This window comes from Oncorhynchus nerka, linkage group LG13, assembly GCF_034236695.1.
Source record: "Oncorhynchus nerka isolate Pitt River linkage group LG13, Oner_Uvic_2.0, whole genome shotgun sequence".
NCBI lineage: Eukaryota > Metazoa > Chordata > Actinopteri > Salmoniformes > Salmonidae > Oncorhynchus > Oncorhynchus nerka.
In genome coordinates this window covers 106,002,559-106,029,212 of record NC_088408.1, presented here as the reverse complement: position 1 = coordinate 106,029,212, position 26,654 = coordinate 106,002,559, and the positions used below count along the sequence as shown (strand labels likewise).

The following is a 26,654-nucleotide window of genomic DNA, read 5'->3' as shown; positions in this document are numbered from 1 at the left end:
CAACTACTGTGACTATTATTATTTGACCATGCTGGTCATTTATGAACATTTGAACATCTTGGCCATGTTCTGTTATAATTTCCACCCGGCACAGCCAGAAGAGGACTGGCCACCCCTCATAGCCTGGTTCCTCTCTAGGTTTCTTCCTAGGTTTTGGCCTTTCTAGGGAGTTTTTCCTAGCCACCGTGCTTCTACACCTGCATTGCTTGCTGTTTGGGGTTTTAGGCTGGGTTTCTGTACAGCACTTTGAGATATCAGCTGATAAAAATACATTTGATTTGATTTGACAGACCCCACAGACCCCACACTCATCGCTAGAGATCGGACTTCAGACTCCCTCCAAAACCACTGAACCCCTCAACAAACCGAAAGAGATTACGGTGCACACCCTTAGAGGGAGCCGGAACAGGATAACTCCCTCCACCATCACAAAGACACAGAGGAGGAGGAACTATCTATCCAACACATTTACATTTACATTTAAGTCATTTAGCAGACGCTCTTATCCAGAGCGACTTACAAATTGGTGCTTTCACCTTATGACATCCAGTGGAACAGCCACTTTACAATAGTGCATCTAGGTCTTTTAAGGGGGGGGGGGGGTGAGAAGGATTACTTTATCCTATCAGTCGAACACAGTCAGAAAGAGGAGGTGGAAGAGGCATTAGATAGAGGAGGAGGTTACCCCAGAGGCCATTCCTCCTGTTCATGTGAGTAAGAAAGAGCAGAAGGCTTCTGATCAGCCAAATGGCAGGCAGAGGGAGAGCTCATAGTGATTCACACCCACAGAGAGAAAGACAACCCACACAACCTCTTGGTTGAGATGAACCGCACAGAGGTAGAGGCACAGGGCTAGCCAGTCAGCCTGCCTGCTCTGATCCTCAAGTCAATTGTATTTAAATTCATGTTCATTAAAGATTTTGATTCAAGAATTGAAAAGTCCCATTTACTTAATGATCATTTTTCACTGTCTTCAACCCTCAAGAACCAGGGTGAGTCTGGGTCACCCTCTTACTGGGCAAACACAACTTGCATTTCGCCATAGACTAGGCCGAAACGTTAATCTTTTAACCTTGCCTGTATTAAACAATGCATTTTTTATAGTGACAAGAGTTGCGCCTTTTCCTTTTCTATGATGATGATCAAATTTTTGGTTGCACCTCAACTCAACGTTGGTTGAGCGCCCTCTTCTTTTTGTTGTGAAATAATACTTTTTTTTAAATGTACAAAGTAAATTATTCAAAGCATTAAAATTGGGATGTTTCCCACTTATTTACACAACCTACTCCACACTTGCAAAGTAAAAGTTTATAGAAATGTTCTGAAATTAAGTAGTAAACTGAAGAAAAGCAGAATTGAGTCCAATTATAATGCAAATAATTTAATGGTCTATGGTTCAATCCCATTTCTGAAGGTCTGATGAATAATTAATATTGTTCCTCCTCTTTCTTGTGGCAGGCGCAGCAGCACACTGCCTCCAAAGCCTGCAAAATAATCGCTGGACTGCCCCTTTCCTAGCTCTGCATGGAACATCCAGTGTCACGTCCTTGGTGACGTGTGGGATGACATCCGGGATGACCACAGCAACATCCTCTGGAAAGGGAAAAAAGAGGATCAGGATGTAAACAAATGCAAACCGTAGCTTCTAAACACTGGCCCATTGAAAGGTTCTACTAAGATGTCATGACAAACGGCACCTGTCAGAGTGCTCTCTAAGTGTTACTCACCTGCTTGGATGTCAGCTGGCAGAGTGGCGAAGACGGCCATCGTGAGAGTCCTTTCTTCAGGTGTGACGTGCTCAATCGATCCTATTTATTTGTACTGGAATTTGATTTTTTAAATTCTCTGCTGCTACTCGTGTTTTACAGAAACACGTTTGAGTGGGTTTTCTACAGTGGCCTATGTTGACACAATATGGAGAATGCATAGGCTGCAAACCAGCACGACTATCACGCATCAACTATAGACGAGTTTCACTCACTACTGCAGTTTGGAGTTAGGTTGATGTTAGAGGCTACTGGAGGAAGTTATGGGGCTTACTTGAACTATTTAAGGGAACATGAACCTTTCTACTCTCCAATCAAATTCTACGAGATGGGGTTTTGAATGTAGTACTGTATTTTCATTGAAATGGCAGATTTTTATGATTTCACACAAAAATGTATGTAATGTTTCCCACAAAGAAATTATTTTACTATTTAGTTTCAAATGGTCCCTCTGGCATGCATATTTTTGTATGATTTAATACATGTGTTTGAATCCCACTTCCTTGATTTTTGGAAGTTAATTTTAGTCCTCCTCCTTGCATGTTTTGTTCCATACCTGTGCCTTGGAGAAAACAACTATAGCCCTCCAAGTCTAATACGCTATACACACCAACAGCCTACAGTGTTAACTTATTGAGAATGTATATCATTGCATTTAACATTCAACCTTCTTTTGAACTCTTCAGATCTTAACCGGATCAAACTGTAATGTTAATATATTACCCTAAGTCAAACTGGTTTTGGTGTCTTAGTTTTCTCCTCATAGTAAAAACACTGTTTCATGGTTTGGATGAAAAACACTGGGTATTTGTATCGTAGAACTTTGTGTTTTTTGGGGGGGAAAGCAATACTTAGCTCTACTGCTGTCTGTGTAGAGGCCTGGTTAGAATTGTATTGCAATGACAGGTGAAGTGCTTGTTGAAATCATGCTGCACACAAGTGTAAAGGAATGAATAAGAATATGTACATATAAATATATGGATGAGCGATGGCCAAACGGCATAGGCAAGATGCAGTAGATGGTATAGAGTACAGTATATACATATGAGATGAGTAATATAGGGTATGTAAACATTATATAAAGTGGCATTGTTTAAAGTGACTAGCGATGCATTTATTACATCCAATATTGTATTATTAAAGTGGCTAGAGATTGAGTCAGTATGTTGGCAGCAGCCACTCAATGTTAGTGATGGCTGGTTAACAGTCTGATGGCCTTGAGATAGAAGCTGTTTTTCAGTCTCTGTTTTGATGCACCTGTACTGACCTTTGCCTTCTGGATGATAGCGGGGTGAACAGGCAGTGGCTCGGGTGGTTGTTGTCCTTGATGATCTTTCTGGCCTTCCTGTGACATCAGGTGGTGTAGGTGTCCTGGAGGGCAGGTAGTTTTCCCCCGGTGATGCGTTGTGCAGTTGCTGTACCAGGCGGTGATACAGCCTGACAGGATGCTCTCGATTGTGCATCTGTAAAAGTTTGTGACCGTTTTTGGTGACAAGCCAAATTTCTTCAGCCTCCTGAGGTTGAAGAGGTGCTGTTGTGCCTTCTTCACCATGCGGTCAGTGTGGGTGGACCATTTCAATTTGTCCGTGATGTGTACGCCGAGGAACTTAAAACTTTCAACTTCTCCACTACTGTCCTTGGATAGGGTGGGTGCTCCCCCCTCTGCTGTTTCCTGAAGTCCACGATCATCTCCTTTGTTTTGTTGAGCGTGAGGTTATTTTCCTGACACCACACTCCCGAGGGTGTGGCATAAGAACAGCTTCATTGGCACAATGGACAATAACCTTGCACAATGTTGTAATCTAACATTCTAATATATATCTGCTTAATTAGTAAATGATGTCAGTGTTGGAGCCCCTGGCTATCCATAAATGAAATAAAAAGAAAATAATATGGTCCCGTCTGGTTTGCTTATTAATATAAGGAATTTGAAATTATTTATAGGTTTATAAGTATATTTTATTGAATTATATTTTTGATACTTAAGTATATTTAAAACCAAATACTTTTAGACTATTACTCTAGTATTTTACTGGGTGACTTTAACTTGAGTAAAAGTAAAAAATAACTTAATAGAAAATGACTCAGGCAAGTATGACAATTGGGTACTTTTTCCACCACTGCACTGGTTCAGTGTATAAGCCATTTAGTAATAACTTTTACCCAAAGCGATTTAGCTACGATCACGCTTGCTTCGTACCGCAAAGTATCGTTCCTAGAGATACTGAATATGCAGCTGTTAAGTGGAAACGCTATTTTCGTTTGAGTTGGTTGATCAAGGACGATGTACGGAAGCTTCTGCAACGAGTCGTCTGTATAAACAATAGTTCATTGCGGGACAAAGCAATGGCCATGCACGTATACATATGGGTGCTCCCGGGAATCGAACCCATAATTCTTGCGTAGCAAGCGCCATGCTGTACCAACTGAGCTACAGGACCACAGACAACAATATCCAACGTTACGTTTCTCTCAAGATTAGAATACTTGTGTTGTAGCTATACAGTAACACGTTAGCTAACGTGCTAGCCACAGTAGCTAGCCAGGGCTACAGTTGGCATCCATGCCATACTTGTGACATACAGTTAATTCAGGTTTAGCTCATGTCAGCTACGATGTAGTTGGAATCATTTTTAATAACTGGCTCTCTGAAGTTTATTTTGCTGCCACCAAGGTGAACGTCTTTCTGCCCACCATCTTTTCTCATTTCAACTTTGACCCTTCGCCTCTGACCCAACAACACATGGCATGCTTCTGTCCTCGTTTATTTAAAACTATATTTATTTATTTGTTTTTTCATCATATTATTGTACAAAAAAACGGAAACGTAGCTAATACACCAGTATTTATTGTTTTGAGTGGTCTTTTTAGTGGTATGGGGATCCAGTATTGCGTCGCTGATTGCATTGATTGACAGATCATCCCTGAAGTTGTTTTATTGCGTAAAAGTGCATTCACATTATGACGTTGGCTGAGTTACCGTATAAAATGCGATAGTTTATCTCTTTGGTAATCACTTGGTAAAGTTTTACATGATGGGAACATAGGCTCCAGCCATAGACTTTAACCATGGAGGATAATAAGGTAAGCCTATGAATTGCTAACAGAGAAGCCCCATGCAGTGGTGCAGGAACCGCTGCACCGTCTTTTTTTATGCTGCGGCAGGAACCACAGGGTTTACAGGACATGCCGACAGGGGAGCCGCAAGTAGTGGCAGCTGGGTGGCGGTGTGGGCTAACGTTAATGTGGCGCTAATATTATCATTTTTAATATTGTAAAAAAATGTATAACCTATGGGACTTGTTATACATCAAACCGTGCTTCTACACCTGCGTTGCTTGCTGATTGGGGTTTTAGGCTGGGTTTCTGTACAGCACTTTGAGATATCAGCTGATGTACAAAGGGCTATATAAATACATTTGATTTCATTTGAAATATGATCCTTGCAAAGACAACAGCAGTAGGCTATTTATCATAATTATACCTAAATTATTATAATACTAGGTCACTCCATAACGCATTATTTACGAATCTTGATATCAGGCAATAGGATCTATGTGTATTATAGCGAAAACCTGTTCTGTAAAATGTTTTATATATTGGCAATTATAAACTGGGTGTTTTGAGCCCTGAATGCTGATTGGCTGAAAGCTGTGGTATATCAGAGCGTATACCATGGGTATGACAAAACATTTATTTGTACTTTTCTAATTAAGTTGGTAACCAGTTTATAATAACTGTGCATTGTGTCATGTGTAAGAACAGCTCTTAGCTGTGGTATATTGTCCATATCCATGAGCATTTAAAGAATGGTCTAATTTCTTCCAGAGTTTAAACGAAGATGATCCACATGATCATCAAAGTTTGGAAGGTCAAGTCCAGAAAATGAAGAATGATATCCTGGGTTTAAACTATCCTGAAGATAGTGAAGTGAAGGATCCCCTGCCTCAGATCGAGCTGAAGGCTGTGACAAGGAGAAAAGTTAAGGTGAGAGAATAGACTGAGGAGAGAAAGGGAAATCTGGGGTCTTACCTGTCCACACTTTAAACATGTCCAATATGCCATATAACGTGTTGTTGTGAGGTTGGAGGGTAAATTGTCCTTACAACAGACTTCCATCTCTTAATATTCAATCACCAATTGTTTACTGTAGCTCCTCTCAAAGGCCTGTATAGCAACGGCAACATACAGTATGTCATTGACTGTATTGTCTTTTTAGACCAAGAGGAGGACCAGTGCCAACAGGTCCACAGTTGAACAGAGCACTGATACTGATGCAGCTGAGAGAGATTTTGTTGATAATCAGAGTGATGAAGATGAGGATAAGGTGAAGAAGGATCCCCTGCCTCAGATGGAGCAGGATGCCGTAAAGAGAAATAAAGTCAAGGTAAGGGAATAGATTGAGCAGAGATGTGGATATTTGTGATATCTTTCATATCTATAACCTGCCCCTACAGCATGTTGTTCTGAGGAAGGTAAATTGCCCATGCAATACCCTTTTATCTCCCAATAGTAAATCTAGGGCTGACCCCATTTGGTCGACAGTTTGGTCAATAGGCTATTGGTTGACTGGGATTTCTTAATTCGAGCAGTCGCAAAAGTTTTTTTCTTCATGGTGCATGGTGCACTGATGGACGCCTGTCTCAGTTGACTAATCCATTGCCGAGGCCACAGGGATGGCACAGTCCATCACGCTAAGACGTGATACTGACATTGTATATGGTTATATTATGTAAAAATAATGGTGCAACACTAATAAATCAAATATTATTTTACAACAAATGCGCTTTCTCCTGCATTGGATACGGTCGCTGTCCGTGGTTCTGAAACATAATCTTCAGTGCTCCGTAGAATTGCCGCCTTTCCTATGTTGCTATGTGCATAATAGCAAAGTTAACCAGCATATTGGGATTGAGAACAATGCTGAAGAGAGGCAGCAGCAGCAGAGAGGGGAAACAGCCCTTGTCTTAGCCTAATTGTCTAAGAAAATTGAGGAGAGAGGAAAACCCAACTAAATTAGGTCTATAATCAATAGCCTAATTGTTAAATGTGCCTGGCTTTGTAAATCATCCATATATATATTACCAGTCAAAAGGGTTCTTCAAAGTAGTCACCCTTTGCCTTGATGACAGCTTTGCACACTCTTGGCATTTTCTCAACCAGCTTCATGAGGTAGTCACCTGGAATGCATTTCATAAATTAACATGTGTGCCTTGTTAAAAAATTAAGTAAAGGAATTTCTTTCCTTCTTAATGCATTTGAGCCAATCAGTTGTGTTGTGACAAGGTAGGGTTGGTTTACAGAAGATAGACCTATTTGGTAAAAGACCAAGTCCATATTATGGCAAGAAACGCTCAAATAAGCAAAGATAAAACAACAGTCCGTCATGGATAAGAGCGTCTGCTAAATGACTTAAATGTAAATGTAAATGCACTTTAAGACATGAAGGTCAGTCAATCCGGAAAATTTCAAGAACTTTGAACTTTTCATCAAGTGCAAAAACCATCAAGTCCAAAAACCATCAAGCGCTATGATGAAACTGGCTCTCATGAGGACCGCCACAGGAAAGGAAGACAGAGTTAACTCGGCTGCAGAGGATAAGTTCATTAGAATTAACTGCACCTCACATTGCAGCCCAAATAAATGCTTCTCAGAGTTCAAGTCACAGACACATCTCAACATCAACTGTTCAGAGGAGACTGCGTGAATCAGGCCTTCATGGTCAAATTGCTGCGAAGAAAGCACTACTAAAGGACACCAATAAGAAGAAGAGACTTGCTTGGGCCAAGAAACACGAGCAATGGACATTAGATTGGTGGAAATCTGTCCTTTGGTCTGATAAGTCCAAATTCCAACAATGTCTTTGTGAGAGTAGGTGTACAGATGATCTCCGCATGTGTGGTTCCCACCATGAAGCATGGAGGAGGTGTGATAATTTCGGGGCACTTTGTTGGTGACACTGTCTGTGATTTATTTAGAATTCAAGGCACACTTCACCAGCATGGATATCATAGTATTCTGCAGTGATACGCCATCCCATCTGGTTTACGTCTCCAGGCTGTGTAAGGGCTATTTGACAAAGAAGGAGAGTGATGGAGGGCTGCATCAGATGACCTGACATCCACAATCACCCACCCTCAACCCAATTGAGATGTTTTGGGATGAATTGGACCACAGAGTGAAGGAAAAACAACCAATAAATTCTCAGCATATGTGGGAACTCCTTCAAGACTGTTGGAAAAGCATTCCAGGTGAAGCTGGTTGAGAGACTGCCAAGAGTGTGCAAAGCTGCCATCAAGGCAAAGGATGGCTACTTTGAAGAATCTCAAATATTAAATATATTTTGATTTGTTTAACACTTTTTGGTACCTCCATGATTCCATGTGTTATTTCATAGTGTTGATGTCTTCACTACTATTCTACAATGTATAAAATAGTACAAATAAAGAAAAGCCTTGAATGAGTAGGTGTGTCCAAACTTTTGACTGGTACTGTATACATATATTCAGGAGTAAGACAGATATAGCTTCTGTTGCCTGTTTGAGTATTTGTTTAATAGAGCACCAAGCCTCATGCACTGGCAAAATGTTGAATTAAGCAATTTCACAGATTCGGCTGTTTTTAATCTTTGCTATGTTGTAATAATGGCTTTATCATTTTTAGTCGTTAGAACAGACTGGTATTGCTTAACATTTGCTTAACCTTTCGCGCATAGGGGGCATTATTTCCGTTTTTGGCTAAAAAACGTACCAATTTGAAACGGCCTATTTCTCAGCCCCAGAAACTAGAATATGCATATAATTGTCAGATTAGGATAGAAAACACTCTAAAGTTTCCAGAACTGTAAAGAAGAAGTTTCCAGAACTGTAAGGAAGAAACTAAATGGCTGAAATGATGTTGCGTCTTCAGCATGGACAGCACAATAAACACTTGCTGTTATGTGGTGCCTTTTCGCTGCAGTAGGGAGGAGAGCGAGACAACGTGCGCCTGTCACACAGGCACTCGCTGTCATTTATTTTAATACAGTGTCACCATCAGGCTCTTTCTTGAGTCATTTGTGTGTCTTAATTATTTAATCAAACAGTGTGCTCAAAGCATCAGACAAGCTCAGTGCCTATGTAGGTGATTGTATTCAAACACATAGGGTGTGTCTGATATGGAAAAATACATTAGAACAGGATGACTCTCGGTCGACAAAGATATTTTTTTGTTGGGGACAGCCCTACAATCAGTCTTACCCTTGCTCTACTCAAAGGGCTGTATTGGAATGGCTTCATACAGTATCTACGTGTATATCATTGACTGTATTGTCTTTTTAGACCAAGAGGACCAAGAGAAACAAAGTGGAGCAGATCACTGATACAGATGCAGGTCATAAATTAAACTCTAATTTCACTGAATGTAATCCTTTTGCATGTTAATGTAATTTAGTATGGACATCTATTGAGCAGAGGACTAATAGCAGAGTGCACATGTTATACTTTCTTGGGTACTTAACTTCACAAAGTACACAAAATTAGCTAATACATACTTGCCTCAGAAGGTTACATGTTTTCTGACTTCTTTACCTTGGTGAATGCTGCTTTGGACACAGGTCCCTCTACATCTGTGGAATTTTCTGGGATGACAGTTCAGGGACATCTCACCAGGGACAATCCAATGAAAAGATCCTAAATGAGTGTGTCTCCAGGGCCTGTCAGACCAGGGCTCTTGACCTCCCGCCAATCGATCCGGATGCTTTCAACCCGATTATCATCCGTTTTCTGGAAAAACTTACTGAGGAGTATGTCCAAACTTCTATTATAGTATTTGAATGCAATGTCATCTGGAGGATTTTATAAATTGTATGTGTGTTGGTGTGCTTTTTGGTGCTAAAAACATCTAATTATCTCCTATAGGCAATGGAGGTCCCTTAATAACCCTGACAATGATTCATAGATATATTAATAGATGTTTCAAGACAATTAGATACAAACCTTTTATCTATCTACAGTATCATCCACATTATCACAAACAGTTACATTCAAATAGCTTTTTAGTAGCCTACTGCTTTTCATGCTTTCCAATGTATGCCACTTTCATGATTCTCATGAACATATGTGAGATTGTTGGTATCTCTTTGAGGAGCTTGGTTTCAGAGCCCGGCTATGAGTAATCTACCTACACTGTTTCGGTCCTACAGGTGATGAGGGCATTGCTTGCAGAGATGTGCCTGGAGATTGTGCGGTTTGTATCTGAGGCCATCCTGGAGGTCATCATCCCTGCAATTTTCCGTTTTGTACGGATATACAGCCATGTGTCTCCAGTATCCGGCAAGTCTCTGACAGAATCAGAGAGATCCTCTAGCACAAACCTGAAGGTTCGCAAGAGAGGCAGCAGCAAATCCTCAAGGTCTTGCACGGCCAAATCAAGCTCCTCTCGTAATGGGTATGTTCAGTCATTCCTAAAGAAACCGGTTTCACCTAACTATTCATAACCCATTTTGTGAAAATATGTTTTGTTATCTGTATAACAGTTTACTCTTCATGACCAGTTTAACTGATTATTGAATTATGCATTAATGTCACTACCGTGTCTACTATTGAATATGGAATGCTGTATTGTTTGCTTTGTATTCTCAAAGGTCTCAGACAGTGTTGCCAAATACTCAGGAGATGGTGAGTCGATATCATCTGAGCCACTCAGTGACTTTTTTGGGATCACTGAGGACAGTCTCCTCACTGGTGTCCAGGATTCCTTCAAAGAGTCGCTGAACAATGTCCTCTGTATCCAAAGAGAGGGCCAGGTAGACACTCAAAGTCTATCCCGGGTTATTGTTGGAGAAGTGTCAAAGAAGGTCAATTCCATAATCTCTGTGGCCATCCAAACTCCCGTCTCTGGGCGAATGTCCCCTGTCATTTTTGCCAGTGGTGGTGTCTCCAACACCAAGGTGGTTGAGGAGATGGTGTCTGGCGTTTCCAACCTACTTCAGATGTACATTAATGGGAAGAGTGTTGAGCAGAGTGTTGTTCTCAGAGAGGATGGAGTTGAGGTGGATATGACACATTTAACAGGACAGGTCATGACAGCCCTCAGTGGCACTGTTTTGAACTTCAGCAATAAGGAGGAAAATGATCCCGACAAGAGGGAACTGCTTTGTGTTGTCGCTGACCATATGAAGATGCTTGAAGCTTGTAAAAGTCCTGAGGAGATGCTAAAACAAGGAGAGAGCAACCTCAATATCAAAGGTGCCAAATCTAGTCTTCGTCTGTCAACACAAAGTATGGACAGACTACTCACTGAGGAGTTTCAGACCAAGGCCACTGAATCGATCCGGGAGATTGTTAAAAGATTCAGGGGTTGTACATCATGTTGTTCTGGCACTACATCATCTAGTCAAACTCCTAGGATTGGTGAGATCAGAGACCTTATGATTGAGCCTGAGGCCTCTGAGTTGGTAAGTACCTTTGTTTCAGACATGGACAATCTTACCCAGTTTATCAGGGCATCCTGCTCTCCTGCACAGAGTGAGCAGATCCTTCTTGAAAACCATCAGAGTAAGATCTGGTCTTACACTGTTGGCTGTTACTACGACATGAAAAATACGCTGAAGAGGATTCTTACCTCTCCAGAAAAAGGGGATCTCGCAAGTACATTTGTGGAGAGCACAAAAGATTATTTCACAATGGTTCCAACTTTGTGCCTGGACGTCAGTCATTCCAGTAATGGTGAGGCTGACACATCCGACTCCATTTCTTGTAAACCACTTTTAATAACCCCCTCATCTATGAATGAACAAAAAGGACAAAGTGAGACCCCAAAACCTTTCTTGGCTCTCAAAAAGTATTTGCAAGACCAAGTCCTCCTTGACACCACAAAAGCGATTGCCAGCCAGGTTATAGTCTTGTATAAGACTGAGTTGATGGAGAAGTTCTCATCTTCTGTTGGAGAGTGTGATTCTGAAGAGTCTCTGGAGGCCATTCTATTTGTGGATGGCATCATGTCTGACTTGAATGATTTCACCAGTTCTTGTTCCGCCTCACCATCTGAGTTGTTAGACAGTGAACAATGTCTCTCCCATCTCACTTTTCCACTTGGTATGCAGGACAGCACCACCAACAGTGAATCTACCCAGAGTCTTCCAGTTATAAATATAAAGAAACTCTCCAGTGTGTCTTTCCAGACAAAGGCTAGAAAGGCAGTGAGTGAAGCTCTGAGATCTGTCAACCCTTTTACAAACAGCTTACTGGGAGAATCTGAAGCATCTAAATTACTGGACACTTTTGTAACAGATGTGGAGACTATTGTTCAGTCCATGCAGGCACATGAATCTGAAATTCTCAGAATTTCAAAAGTGAGCACCCTTTCTGCTGCTCGTATTATATATCATAGATTTCGAGAAATGCTGAGGCGGTTTCTCACTACCTGCCAAGACTCTGTAAAGGTCATCGATGGTGTTACACCAATACATGATGAGACTCTCAAACAGGCTCCTAGTGAAAGTTTAGATTCTCAGGTGACTTGTAATAGTGATTCTCCTGAAATCCAAGCGGACCTTCAAACCTGTACCAAGGAGGTCATTAGTCAGATCCTCACTGTGTATCACTCTGAGGAATCCATGGAGAAATGCCTCTCTAGCCTAAAAGGAGATACAGAAGACATGTCCAAGCTTTTGGATGCCGTTGTTTCTCAGATTGACGTCCTTGCCGCCTCCAAATCATATTTATCTGTTGATGACTATGCTGTCAATACACAGGACAATTTGCATGGTGAGATCAACAATGATGAAGAGGAAGCATCCTCTAGAAGTCTTAAATCCACAGCCTTTGACAAACTATGTACTGATGAGTTTCAAACTAAAGCCTCACATTTGGCTGCTGGGATCCTCCAATCAGGGTTGATTGGCATTGTAAATACCAGCCTTGATGGTAGAAGTGCAGAGTCCAGTAATGATGGTGATGATAGAGATGTCAAAATCCTTCAGAACCGTGGAACTCCACCTTTGTTCACCTCTTCTCTACACACCAATTCTGCAGCATCCAACATCGTCATAAGCATCACTAAAGACCTTAATAGCTTCACCCAGATGACTAAAATGTCTGATGCTTCAGTGTCTGGCCAGTTAGAGAGATCCCTGTCAGCTTCAACCCTTCCTGTCAGTGTTCACAACGGGGTCAATGTGAAAGGAAAGTTCATTTGGCCAGGCACTGTTAACCTGTTCAACAATGTGTTCATCAAGGTCAAGGATTTTTTTGCCCAGCAACAACCGGTACTCCTAGACAATGTGGTTGAGGCCCCCAAACATGCCGAATCCATATGCAGAACAGCTACTTCTACACAAATGACTTACAGTGAACATGAAGGCAGCCAGACCAGCATGGTAAATTATTCCAAAGCCTTAATTAGTCAGACTTTGATGACAATCCAGAGGAGAGTGTCTATGTCAGAGAGGATGAGCACCTCAGAGAAAGGCCTCTTGACTCGTTCCATCGTGGGCTCCATGTTGGAGGATGTTGACATGGTGAGAACTGATGGACACGAGATACACCGGCCATCCTCCTCAAAGTCCTCCCTTTCCATCACCTCTGCCATGACCAGAGGGTCCCAGAGTGATTTTACAAATTCTCTTCCAGGCACTCCAGTCCCCAATGAGTGGCCTGTTGAAATCTATTGTCCTATCATTAGGAGTTCGGTCATTGATATGAGTGACTCCTCAACTCATTCACAAGGGTCAACAAATTACACAAGGCAAACCATCTCTGCCATAGTTGACACTGTTATGGAGGTCATTCCAAGAGAAGATACGGAACACATAGCCACTGCAGATGATGTCACTTCTTTTACAAGAAGACTTGCGAGACTCAGCCCCAGGGACGGTCTTCAGAACTTCTCACATGAGCTCACTGACAAAGTTTATGAGCTCATAAAAAGTCACAACACCCCCCAGGCTCTTTTTGTGCCAGCTGGCAAGAGCGTGTCTGACTCTATTCTTTTGAAGCTGAAGACAGAATTGAATGCTTCTGAAGAATCCAGGGAGTTTCCATCTGACCTTGTGTATTCCTTTGCTACGGAGTCAATAAAACGTCTGCTACAGCAGATTGTCTTCTGGCTTCCTCCACCATCACAAGGATCAGATTTCTGCCAAACTATCATCTCTGATGGTTCTCTGCAGGAAACAAGTCAGCTTATCCCGAGCTCTTCTGCCATCTCCATTAGTTCCTCACAGGTTTACTGTGACACAGAGAGCCTTTTCACCAATATAATGGTCAATCAGGTCATGTATACCTGTTCTGTGGCCTCCAATTCATCAGAAGAATTATCAGAGTTGATGAACATAATCAATGGGTTGTCCCCAACTGATGCTGGAACACTTGACTCTGACAGACCGGCTCTCATGACCACTAGCCGTCAGTCTAGTGCCAAATCATTGCCTAGACCCTCTCTGTCTGGCAACAGCACACACAACGGTGGAACTGTGGATTATCAAGTTTTAGGAGAGGTGGAATCCAAGATGGACAACAAAGATCTGGAGATGTCTAGTGTCTCTGTGCATCCATCAACTCCATCAGCCATGGACTCTGATACACATGCATCATTTGACTCCACTAGCAATGACTACACCTCTTTGGTACTTTTACTGATTGTTAGACTGCTGTCAATGATCACCCCTATCACATTACTGGAATCCTCTGACATTGGTGAAACATCAAGAGTTCTCACAAAGAGGATTCTGTCTGAGTTCTGTGGCACCTCAGGCCTTGAACCAACTCAAGCCTACCCCCAGAATCTGAAAATCAAAAAGATTTTCAAGGCTGTCTACAAGGGGCTTCTTCAAGAATTCGGGTCAGAGAAGATGCTCCAGGTTGCAATGAAGTCAACGGATTATGCATTTGACGATGCCCTGGTCAAATCATTAACTAGGGAACTACTAACTAAATGCAATGAGGCTAGCTCTTCACCTCCCTCCAATACCCAGTTGTCATCAAACAATGACCTTGGCAGTGACGAGGTAGGTAATTATGGGCTTCCAACAACTGGTAGAAAGGAAAAGAAGAGAGGAAGATTCAGCGCTCTCTGTGGACTCCACCCAAAGGTACATATGTCATCAAAATACAAATTATAAAGATGATTTGTATTCATTACATACAGTATGATGGTAAACACTGATACCTTTTGTGTGCAATTTCTCCTACTGCTGAAATGACTGTCTGTTACCCAGTGTACAAAGAAGGTCAACAAGAAGAACCACTGCACTCCAACACCTTCCCAGAACCAGACCCCTGCCGGTAGTGAAACAGGTAAGTCAATACACTCAAATGTGTACTGAACAAAAATATAACCGCAACATGCAACAATTTCAAAGATCTTATTGAGTTACAATTCATATATGGAAATCAGTCAATTGAAATACGTTCGTTAGCCCCTTATCTATGGATTTCACATGACTGGGAATACAGATATGCATCTGTTCGTCACAGTTACCTTAAAGAAAAGGTAGGGGGCGTGGATCAGAAAACCAGTCAGTGTCTGGTATGACCACCATTTGCCTCATGCAGCGTGACACTTCTCCTTCGCGTAGAGTTGATCAGGCTGTTGATTGTGGCCTATGGAATGTTGTCCCACTCCTCTTCAATAGCTGTGCAAAGTTGTTGAATATTGGTGGGAACTGGAACACGCTGTTGTACACATCAATCCAGAGCATCACAAACATGCTAAATGGGTGACATGTCTGGTGAGTATGCAGGCCTTTCGACATGGGGCCATGCATTATCATGCTGAAACATGAGGTGATGGCGGCGGATGAATGGCACGACAATGGGCCTAAGGATCTCGTGACGGTATCTCTGTGCATTCAAATTGCCATTGATAAAATGCAATTGTGTTCGTTGTCCGTAGCTTATGCCTGCCCACACCATAACCCTACAGCCAACACGACGCCATATACGTGGTCTGTGGTTGTGAGGCCGGTTGGACATACCGCCAAATATTCTAAAACGACATTGAAGGCGGCTTATGGTAAGGAAATAAACATTCAATTCTCCGGCCACAGCTCTGGTGGACAGCATGCCAATTGCACGCTCCCTCAAAACTAGTCAACCAGCGTTTATCCTTGCTTCTATTTTTCTCAGTCTGTCTCAGAGACATCTGTGGCATTGTGTGGTGTGACAAAACTGCACATTTTAGCGTGGCCTTTTATTGTCCCCAGCACGAGTTGCACCTTTGTAATGATCATGCTTTTTAACCCACAAGAGTCTAAGCCCTGTTTAGGCCGAGGGGTTTGTATCGGCCTTACTGCTATTTGCCCATACAAACACATTGAACAACAGATTCACTACATGGAACTGAAGTGTCTGTCCTAAATCTGAGAGATAGAAGTTGACGAATATATTTATATGTATATATATTTTTTGCATGTTTTTATCTTTTTGGCACTAAACAGTCTAAGCCCTTGGGGGGCCTATGTAACACTTCTGCGTTAAATAGGCGGATTGAGACTGCTAGGCTACCTGCCGCCCTACATTTGTAAATGATGTAGAATATTACAATTTAAATAATAATAATGCAATACTAATTCTTCACACTAACTAGGGTCAGTAAAAGAAAATGTTATGTTTACATTTTTTTCCCAGCAATTGTCAATGATCAAGAATCCTGCCGAACAGAGAGTGTGTGCTCCACCAAGAAGAAACCAAGGAAGTGTTCGCTCATTTCCAGGATGTTTTCAGCTATAGGCAAAGCCTTGTCCAGTCCCTTTACTTCCTGCTATAAAAAGAAGAGCACCTAATCTATATTTCAAAATAAATATTTGAAATGAACATAATTGCATTAATGTTTCATGTTGAGTGTTTTTCATTTTTCATTATATATTATTGGATGATATAAAGTGTAGTAGTAGAAGTTGTATAGTTGACTATACTTTTAAGATACATTACAAAAGAATAAGAATAGTGTGCACTTCTAGGTACAGTTGAAGTCTGATGTTTACATACACCTTAGCCAAATACATTTAAACTAAGTTTTTCACAATTCCTGACATTTAATCCTAGTAAAAAATCCCTCTTAGGTCAGTTAGAATCATCACTTTATTTTAAGAATGTGAAATGTCAGAATAATAGTAGAGAGAATGATTTATTTCAGCTTTTATTTCTTTCATCACATTCCCAGTGGGTCAGAAGTTTACATGCTACCAAATACTAATTGAGTGTAAACATGCAACATCACATAGACAATCACCCACGAATAACCCAAGGAATATGGCTCATTGATGGTTCACTTCTCAGCTTCTTTGGAAGTTGCTCCTTGGTTGGGGTATTCGGGTATGAATCGCATTCACCCCCCTTTTTTACACTGCAAGAATATGAGTGAGTTTCAACAATGCCTCTTTTCTCCTTGGAAGTTTCAACATCCATTATCTCAGCAACAGTTTGGTCCTGATTACATGCTACTAGCTATGAAGACGTTAACGGCACACGCTGACACTTTTCGATAGCTAGCTTGTTCTTTGGAAATCATCAAAAATATGACAATGGTTTGATAAATTACAAAATTATTCATTGTATGGTTAGATATCGTTTTTTGTGAAAACGAAAAACAAATTCCAACTGCAGTCTAAAACTATAAACTTTATCAGAAAACCCTAAAATTGTTCCTCAGCTAGAAATGTTCCACCTTCTCATGTCGCCATCTTGACCATGTCACTGATTTCATGGAGCTCTCCTGCACATCATTTACTTCACAAAATCCCGCAAATGTGAAAGCGCCAGAAAGAAACATTGCGAGATTGTAAATATGTGTGAGAGTCAGGGATTTGAAAGCAGACGCTTTCATCCAAAGCGATGTACAGTAATGCGTACATACATTTGACTTTTGAGTGGTCCGGGGAAATGAGACTTTTTCAAGCTTTTCTAAGCAATTTTTGTATCTCTTTCTTTGTAATACTGTATGTATTCAATCATTTCGAATTGATCACTTCCCACTGGGCACATACATCAATTCAATGTTTATTCCACGTTGGTTCAATGTAATTTAATTGGAATTACATGGATATTGTGTCACAGTGAATTTTATAATCTGCAGACAATTTCATTATGTTTTCATGTGCCATGATTCTGACATTTCACATATGATCCCCATAGGATTAGGCTACATAATTACAGTGATGCAGTAAATGTATTCTCAATTCAATACGATGTGCATATACTGTACATATAGCCAATATAGCTATTAAACCCATGTTCAGTGACTGTAATCTGTGACGCAAGTGGCCTAATATGTTTGTGACGTTCCATGGAACCCACTGTGTTGTTTAAAACTAGATTCTGATTGGCTTGCAGGTCATACTACAGTGTAAATTATAAATGAAAACGTGCTTTTATATCAGTGTTACAGATTCACATTACTGAGCGTGTCTCAACCCGTACCGCGCTTTTATCTGCCTAAAGGTATCTTCACGCACAACTGGACAGGCCTTTTGGATACGCTTGTCCAAGGTAAGGATATTCAAGCTATAGCCTACTTTTAATGTTTTAGTTCCGAACTCAAGTTACTCCAGTCAAGTGATTAATCGTAAGAGTTAGTTGTTTTGACTGAGCAGTCCAATGGCCAATGCTGTTTTTGGACTATGAGACCCTCGGCTATATACTATGATGAGCCAATAACATGCATAGATTATGCATTAGGCATTGCACAAGTCAGTGTCAGAATATAAAGTTGCTACTTCCGTCAACTCAAGTTACTCAAGTCAAGTGATTAATCGTAAGAGTTAGTTGTTTTGACTGTCAAAACAAATAACTTTGATGGAATATTTTACAATGGCAATTATTCATCACAAATTCACAATATTACTTGTATTTCAATGATTCATCCAGGCCCAAGACATAAAGTCGCCTGAAAGCTGTGTAGCAATCATTCCATTGCTGACCCATAGGATGGTAATCACATACCTGATTGGCTTAATCTAGAATCATGGATACCTTTCATGTGAGTACTCACACACCAGATTTGTTTTACATACCTCAGAAGGAAGATACCTCAATATCTGGAAGCACTGTCTCATGTACAATTGTTAATGCTATCTCTGAAATGTCTAACAAAATGTTGACTTGATCGTTTCATCAAGACCTTCTCATCACAAGTTGGAACAAGTGGTCAACATTGGGACAATGCAGCCATAAATAACATGGACCAATATTTTCATGGAGGTAAGCACTACACTTCTGATGGGTTTAAAGATTGTATTACATTATCTAATAGTGAGAAAGTAAACCCCAGCTGTTATTATAGAAATGTACAATGGTCAATGCTATCTTGGATTCTTGGGACATCCCTACCCGAAACCCTAACCTTAACCCCTAACTTAACCATTTTAAATGTCAACTTCAATGGGCTAGGGAAGTGCCAGGGATGTATAGCTACCTGAAAATACACAATCTAAGTGATTGATAGTTCATATTCAGCAGTCATAAAGCCTTATTTACTTTAATGAACTACTAAAATAGTGATTTTGTCAGACAGCAGCTCTACACTTTATTTACTGACTGATCCATTTATCCTTCCAACCTTCCTCAGCCTTCCTCTCCTCTGAAGACCCAGTGAGGATGGAGCTCAGTCAGAGAGCTGTTGAGGGACTGGTTAGGAAGAACACTTCTATAGCCAGAGAGGTGAGAGGTCACACATGGTTTAGATGGTAAATATTTATGTCCCCTTAGTGGTTCATCACGTCAGCATAAGGGAGTATGTTCCATCATCTATGTTTATTTACATTAGTGCCAATTGTCCACTGATATTGGTGTAATTTCTCACCCCTTTTGGCTGTATGAAAGTTAATTTCCCCTCAGGCACACATTTGTTCTTTGCTATTACGGAGGTCATTTGTGTAGAATGTACTTTTCTCCACTCATTCACCCCACCTCTTTACATTGCTTATTTATATTCAGTGGCCTGACTGCGTCCAGACTGTCAAAGGCCCATCCTGGTAGATCTGAATCTAATGCAGTTTGGAATGATCAGATGACAGAAGTCACATTTAGGTGCCAGGTGTAACTGAGGCCATAGACGCTCCATATCCATTACTTATGTTTTATATAATATGACTAAATATGTTTATTTCTGTGTTGCAGGTACAGTCAAGAAATGGAACGGCAAGGCCACAGAGCATGACATAAGCAGAGCTGTGGGAGGTCACCTCAATCCCTTGGTAGAGCTGGGGGTGGTGTTTACCACTCCACCACGCCTTCAGCAGGCTGGAAAAGTGGGATTGATACCGTTTTTCATACTAAGAGGGACCAAGAGTCTGTTGATTGGTCAGTCGTTGGGTTCATTTGTTGAAATCAAATCAAGCTTTATTTATACAGCACATTTCAGACATGGATGCAACACAATGGCTTCACAGGGAAAAAAACAAAAATATTTAGTACACAACAAACAGAAGATTAACAACTGAAAGACTAATGAACATTAAGGAAATTCCATTGATTGAAATATTAATTGGATGCAATATCCAACCCAAAATATTAGCTTGTTTTTTAGGAGGGGCTCTGAAAGACACTATGGGGGTGTCCACTGGAAGTTGACTAGTAACAACAACTGGGACATGAAAGACACCCACCATGAGACCCACTAAATCTGCCCAAGAAGAGGGAAACAAAAGAAAAACCCACAACAAACTTAAAGACAGGAAGTAAACCAAAAAGGTGGTTAAAATAATTTATTTACAATCAATACCATTCACACTTTACAAAATCATATCTCTCATTCATTCTTAATTACTTATATTTACAAAACCAAATCACCAAACACCAAACAAAAACAAACCTCAGGGGAGCATCGTCCCTCCCCGTCATCCCTAACCAATACCTAACCCTTTCCCTATCTCCCCTTACCAAACTCACTCTAACACTCCCAGCCCTAAACCCCCTTTCCACCTCTCCCGTGCCGCATGCTTCCCCCACTTCCTCTCCTCCCTCTTCATCCTCCCCCTCAAATCACCTTCCACCCTTCTCACTATCCCTTCCACCCCCCAATCTCTCCCTGTCTTGACTAAATTCTTCCTGGCTTCCCACAGTCCCTTTTTAAAGAGACTCATGAGAAGCCAGAGCAAAAACCTGTCCCTATCCGTTCCCTTTGCTCTCCCTACGCCTCTCTCTAGCCTAGCCCATGTCAAAACAAAATCACCCCTAACCACACCTAGCATCACCCGTGCCCTAGCCCAGACTAGTCCGGCAAAGGCACAGTCCCAGAAGGCATGGCGCACAGTCTCCTCCCTGCCACAAGAGGATCTTGGACAGGTGGGGGATTGCACCAAACTATACCGGTACAAGATGGAAAGTACCGACAAACGCTTATGAAGGCTCAACCAATTCAGGTCCTTGAGCCCGTTGTCCAGGCCCCGCGCCTGCACTCCCTCCCAGACCACTGACGAGATGCCCGCTACGGTCGCAGGACTCCCTGCCTGCCTGACCTCCTCGTACAGGTGCCTGTGGTCTAAACCTACTCGGGCAACTTCAACCTCGGGGTGCGCACGCAGCCACTTGGCCGCATGAACAAAGTGCCACGGCAGCTGTTCCGCCCGAGGACCCGCGTTAGACCACACCATTACGCTTCTCGCCTGATACGAGAAGAACACCCGCAGGAGGTAACCGGACGGGTGTATCACTGGCTGAGCAAGCTCCGCTAACAAGAAAGAAACAAAAATTGAGTCCAGCTTGAGGGGGAAATGTGGTACCCCCTACCTCCCTCCCCGATGGGACAGATCATGCGTGCCCTGGCGACCCACTCGCACCTGCCACTCCACATAAACTGAAACACAAGCCTCACTAGAGGCCTCCTCAGACAAGCCGGCAATGGGTAGATGTACGCCAAATACAAAAGAGACGGCAACACATCCACCTTTAGGACCAGGACTTTGCCCATAAAAGACAAATACCTAGCCTTCCACATTGCTAGCTTCCTCTGTACCACTGCGATACGCATGTTCCAGTTTAGCGTCGCTGAGCCGGAGGTCTCAAAATGAACCCCGAGAATCCTCAGGGCCCCTTCACAGAGAGATAACCCCCCAGGCACATCCGTTCTACCACGCCATCTTCCGAAAAACTTGACGGAAGACTTTGCATGGTTCAGAACTGCTCCCGACGCTCGGGTGAAATCCCCAAAGATGGCAAGGGACCTTGTCAGGCACGAGTCCTTGCACAACAGCAAGGAAGTGTCGTCGGCGTACTGCGTCATCTTAACACGCAGCCCACCACTTCCAGGGATCAACAAGCCTTCCACCCCTGTGTCTGCCCTAATGGCAGCCCCCAGAGGCTCCATGTACAGAACGAAGAGGAGAGCCGAGAGTGGGCATCCCTGCCTGACCCCAGACGAGAGGTCAAAAACTTCACCTAAGTGACTATTTACACTAACTCGACACCCCGCTCCGACATATAAAGTACGGATCCATCCTATAAACTTCTCCCCAAATCCTAATCTACCTAACACCCTGAATAGAAAAGATCTATTCACGTGATCAAAAGTTTTCGCCTGATCTAGCGCTGCTACCATTAAAGGCAGCCCTCTATCTTCAACCCAAGCGATGGAATCCCTGATCAACTGTAGGTTCCATCTTATAGAGCGGCCCTCTACCCCGCACGTCTGATCCTCGTGGACGACGTAGGGAAGGGCTGTGCGCAACCGGTCTGCTAAAACCTTTGCAAGAATCTTGTAATCTACGCACAGCATGGTCAATGGCCGCCAGTTGCCAAGGTCAGTTGCTTCCCCCTTCTTATAAAAAGTGACAGCACACCAACAGCCATTGATCCCCGGGACCCCGTCTCAAGGATGGCCTTCAAGACTTCGAGAACCACTGGTCCAAGTATACCCCAAAACTTGAGGTAAAACTCAGCCGGCAGCCCATCCATCCCAGGCACCTTCCCTTTTCCCATCCTCCTGGCTCTCAACCTCTTCTAGTGAGATCTGGGCCTCCATCACGTCTCTAATGTCCTCTGGCAACCGCCGGGACAAGTGTTCTAAAAACACATTTCCCTGCTCTACATCTATTTCCCTTTCCTTAAATAAACCTTGGAAATGATCAGTTGTCACCCTGACCATTTCCTCTGGTTTACTTACTATACTACCATTTTCTTCCCTAACTCCATGCATTACCTTCCTACTCTGCCTGGCCCTAACCGACTTAAAGAACATAGCGGAACAAGTCTCATTATGTTCTAGAAAGCCACTATGCGCACGCTCCAGGAAAGCTCGAGCCTTCTGCTCCTGCAGCTCCCTGAGCTGCGCCTTTAGGCTGCGAATCTCTCCCAGTCAATCGACCCGCCGAGGTTGCCTGCCTCGTACTCGAGTTCAATTAACCTTTGGATACGATCCACCTCCCTCCTTTCCTCCCTTTTTTCCTTCTACAATATCCTATTATAAAAGCCCTTATCCTCCCCTTAACTAAATCCCACCACTCTAACACCCCCTCGCACATGGACCGGAGGCCGTCAAGCCTCCGAAAGAAACAAAAAAATGCGTCAACGAAAGCCTGCTCCTCCAGTATATCCCGATCTAACTTCCAGTACCCCCTACCGAAGAGGCAGACTGGCGACCCCACCTGCAGGAACACCCCGTCGTGATCCGTGAAGAAAACAGGCAACAGCCGCCCAGACAACTGACCCAAAGACCTGGATACAAAAATGTAGTCGAGCCTCCGCGCAACCCCCTGGAGTTGCGCCATGTAGGACCGACCATTGCCGGAGTAGTGTGCAGGCCACCATCAACCAGACCATGGCAAGCCATTAGCCCAGAGATGGCACCTGCACTGCTATCACCGCCTACCCCTAAATCTATATTAAAGTCTCCTCCTATCACCAAGTGCCTGTTTGTAACACACAGGGGCGCCAGACAGTCCACCATCTCCCTCCTGTCTGCCGCCACCTGTGGCCCATACACCCCAATTAACCTATATCTAGCTTCTCTAAACTTAACATCTATCCCCAAAACTCTACCCTGCATTATTACAAAAGTGTTCTCTATTTTAACCTCTCTATGCCCACACAAAATCCCTACTCCTGTTGAGTGCACCCCTCCTATGCCCCAAAAAAGATTCCCCCTTATCCCACTCCCTCTTAAATCTACACACATCCCCACCATCCCTCAGGTGAACCTCCTGTAAAAAACAGAAATCAAACCCCACACCCTCTAAATAACAAAAAACCGCCCTCCTTTTAACATTATTCCTTATCCCCCTAACATTTAGACTAAAAAAAAGAAACAGAACTATTCATTTAATTATTAACAACAAATAAAAAATTAAAAACCAAAGAAAAAACAGGAGACTCACCCAATGCTCCCTGGTCCATCTCCACCGGCGGGGACGTCCTCTCCACTCCTGACGCCCCCGTCCTCCATCCCAACCCATGACCCAGGCAGTGTGTTGGGTCCTCCCTCCCCACCCACCATCCCCCTCCCTGTTTGCCTCGGGGCTGCATGTAGGGGACCCCATCTCCTCAAAGAGGAGTTGGGATCCTCTAGCAAACAGCCCACCGACCCCTCACTGGAGTCATCCACTAAAATGCAAGGGGCTGAGGCAAACAGGGAGGACAAACTCTCTTAGCCCCCCTCCCCTCCACACCCCCTCCCTCTCACTTCCTGCCAAACTTCCCCTCTTCTTCCCCTTCTTCTTTGGTGTAGGAGGTAGCGGGGAGACACAACGTCCCATCCCCACTAACCCCCACCAATTCCCTTGTCTCGTCCTCGAGGAAGCTTGGCAGGCTGTCCCCCCACTCCTTCCCCCATCTCCCCCCCATCCCTCCCCTCCCACCTCCACCTCCCTCCTGTCCCCGTCACCTCTTCCACTCCTTCTCGCACCACTGTCCCCTTCTCCCTCCTCTGCTCCTTCCCGTTCTTCCGCCTTCTTTTCTTCTCTCCTTCTTTTTCCTTTTCCATCTTTTCTCTTTCTTTTCGCCTCTTCATTCTTCATTTCTTCCGTCCTTCTCCGTCCTTTCCCTGTGCCATCCGTGCAATCCCATACAATCCGTCCTCTCTTTCCTCCCCCATCCCCGCTCCCCCAGCTGCAGACGCGTATTACCTGTGACGAGCCGGGCAATCACGCCACAGGTGTTCTCTGGAGCCACACCCGTGGCAAGCCTTGGTCTCGTCACACTCCCTGGCCTCATGCTCTTCCGACCCACAAAACCGACATTTCTTGTTACTGCACGAGGCCAGGGTATGGCCGTAGGCCATACAACGCCTGCAGAACGGGGGCTGACGTGCATAGTATAGGGTTCCCCTGTCAGCCCCCAGGGAGAACGTTGCCGGAGGATGGAGATAGCCATCCACACTCTTCGGGGACTCCCTGAGTAACGCCTGGAAGCCTCTCTTCCCATTCCAGAAACCCAGGGAGTCCCTGAGGTACCTCGCTGAGGAGACATTGTCCATGTACCTCCCCAGAAAGGCCCTCACTTCTTCGTCCTTCACGTGCGGATTGTACATGGTTACGGTGACCACCCTGAAGTTGTTTCTTGCCAGGCTGGTCACCGTGTAATGACACAGGGGGACCTTCTTCTTTCCCTTCCGTCACAGTCTTCATAATCTCATTGTGTTTTTCTTCCAAATATAGGGTTACATCAAACCCCTTCTCCATTGGGTTCCCCTGAAGGCATAGAACATCTTTAACCTTCAATTTTAGGTGCCCCATTAGGATGTTCCTCCCGAAGGTTTCTCTCCCCCAAGGCTCCATCTCTTTTCCCCGCCAAGAAAAGCGCACCGTGTTGGCCAGTCCAATCCCCGGAACCGACGGTCCAGATGTACATTGCGCCATCTCCTCACGGACGATGGCGCACCCGTCCCACCACCTCAAACTTATAAACAGGAAGCAAATCAAAAAAGGTGGAGCAACTAAAGGTGTTGACTCCACATCTATCAAGACAACTGGGCCAGACACTCTTAAATAGAACCTGGACCAGCTCAGGTAAAACACCTTCCCACTAACGAGATGGACAAGCCAGCACAGGTGTAACACATACTGACTAACGAGGTGACACCAATCAGTGCTAATGAGCTACACGTGCTAACGAGCTTCATGTGCTAAAGTCCAACCTCAAAACATAAATGGAAAAACCAAAGCCTGTAACACCTTCCCCCTTCATTTGTCAGTTGGTTGCATGAATAAATATGGACAAGTTTGCTCACCACCAACAGAAAACAACTTCCATTTCACATTATAATCAACTACAATGCTTCACCTTCACCAATATAAACAAGAAAAAACACCTATTCCTAAATAATAATAAACAATCGTATTATTTTTTTCTCATTTTTCTTTCTATAGAATCCTAAAACTCACTAGCTTCTAGAACGCTCGTCCCCTTGGAACGAGCCCAAACAAAACTCAAATCAAATTGTATTAGTCACATACAACAGTGAAAAGCTTCCTTACGAGCCCCTAACTAACAGTGCAGTTTCAATACGGGAAAAAAGAAGAGACAAAACTCCAAATAAATTGTGATCATGGTAACACACTGGCAAAACACAAATCTTTTGACTGCCCACCCCAGAGATAATCAGCAACCAAGTTTTCCTTACCACGGACATGTCTGATTTCAAGAGGAAACTCCTGCGATATCCGTAGTAACTTTCCACCTCACTGCAGAGCTTCTCTCTCTCTTTTCAGGGTTCACTCGATAGGCATGTTGTTGTATCGGGGGTCCCCAATATCATGCTCTAGTACATTTGGTTTGGCACATGTGAGAATTAACCCTGATATTCTAAAAACAGGGCAACAATGTCAACATAATTGTACCAAAAATTGTCAGTTGGTAGCATGAATAAATATCACTACCAAATGTTACATGAAATGTAAATATGAAATATTTGATTGCATAGTCATATTTTCAACGTCTTTTCAATGACGTCAATTTGCTTGGTGGGACAGCCCAA

At 43.1% G+C, this 26,654-nt stretch overlaps 1 protein-coding gene across 1 annotated transcript; it reads left to right on the top strand.

Annotated features, from left to right (window-relative positions):
* The first annotated feature begins 9,972 nt into the window (after nt 1-9,972).
* Nucleotides 9,973-16,575, top strand: LOC135574824 (uncharacterized). The gene is made up of 5 exons (XM_065027030.1): nt 9,973-10,125; nt 10,390-14,838; nt 14,965-15,043; nt 15,642-15,761; nt 16,376-16,575. The coding sequence occupies exons 1-5, from the start codon at nt 9,973-9,975 to the stop codon at nt 16,528-16,530; spliced, it is 4,956 nt and encodes a 1,651-aa protein (XP_064883102.1). The 3' UTR covers nt 16,531-16,575.
* The last annotated feature ends 10,079 nt before the right edge of the window (nt 16,576-26,654 follow it).

Excerpts from the sequence above, each read along its gene's own strand:
- LOC135574824 (XM_065027030.1), top strand. The coding sequence starts at position 9,973 with ATGTGCCTGGAGATTGTGCGGTTTGTATCTGAGGCCATCCTGGAGGTC. Across the intron at positions 10,126-10,389 it reads CCTCTAGCACAAACCTGAAG|GTCTCAGACAGTGTTGCCAA; the intron begins GTTCGCAAGAGA and ends GTATTCTCAAAG. Across the intron at positions 14,839-14,964 it reads TCTGTGGACTCCACCCAAAG|TGTACAAAGAAGGTCAACAA; the intron begins GTACATATGTCA and ends TCTGTTACCCAG.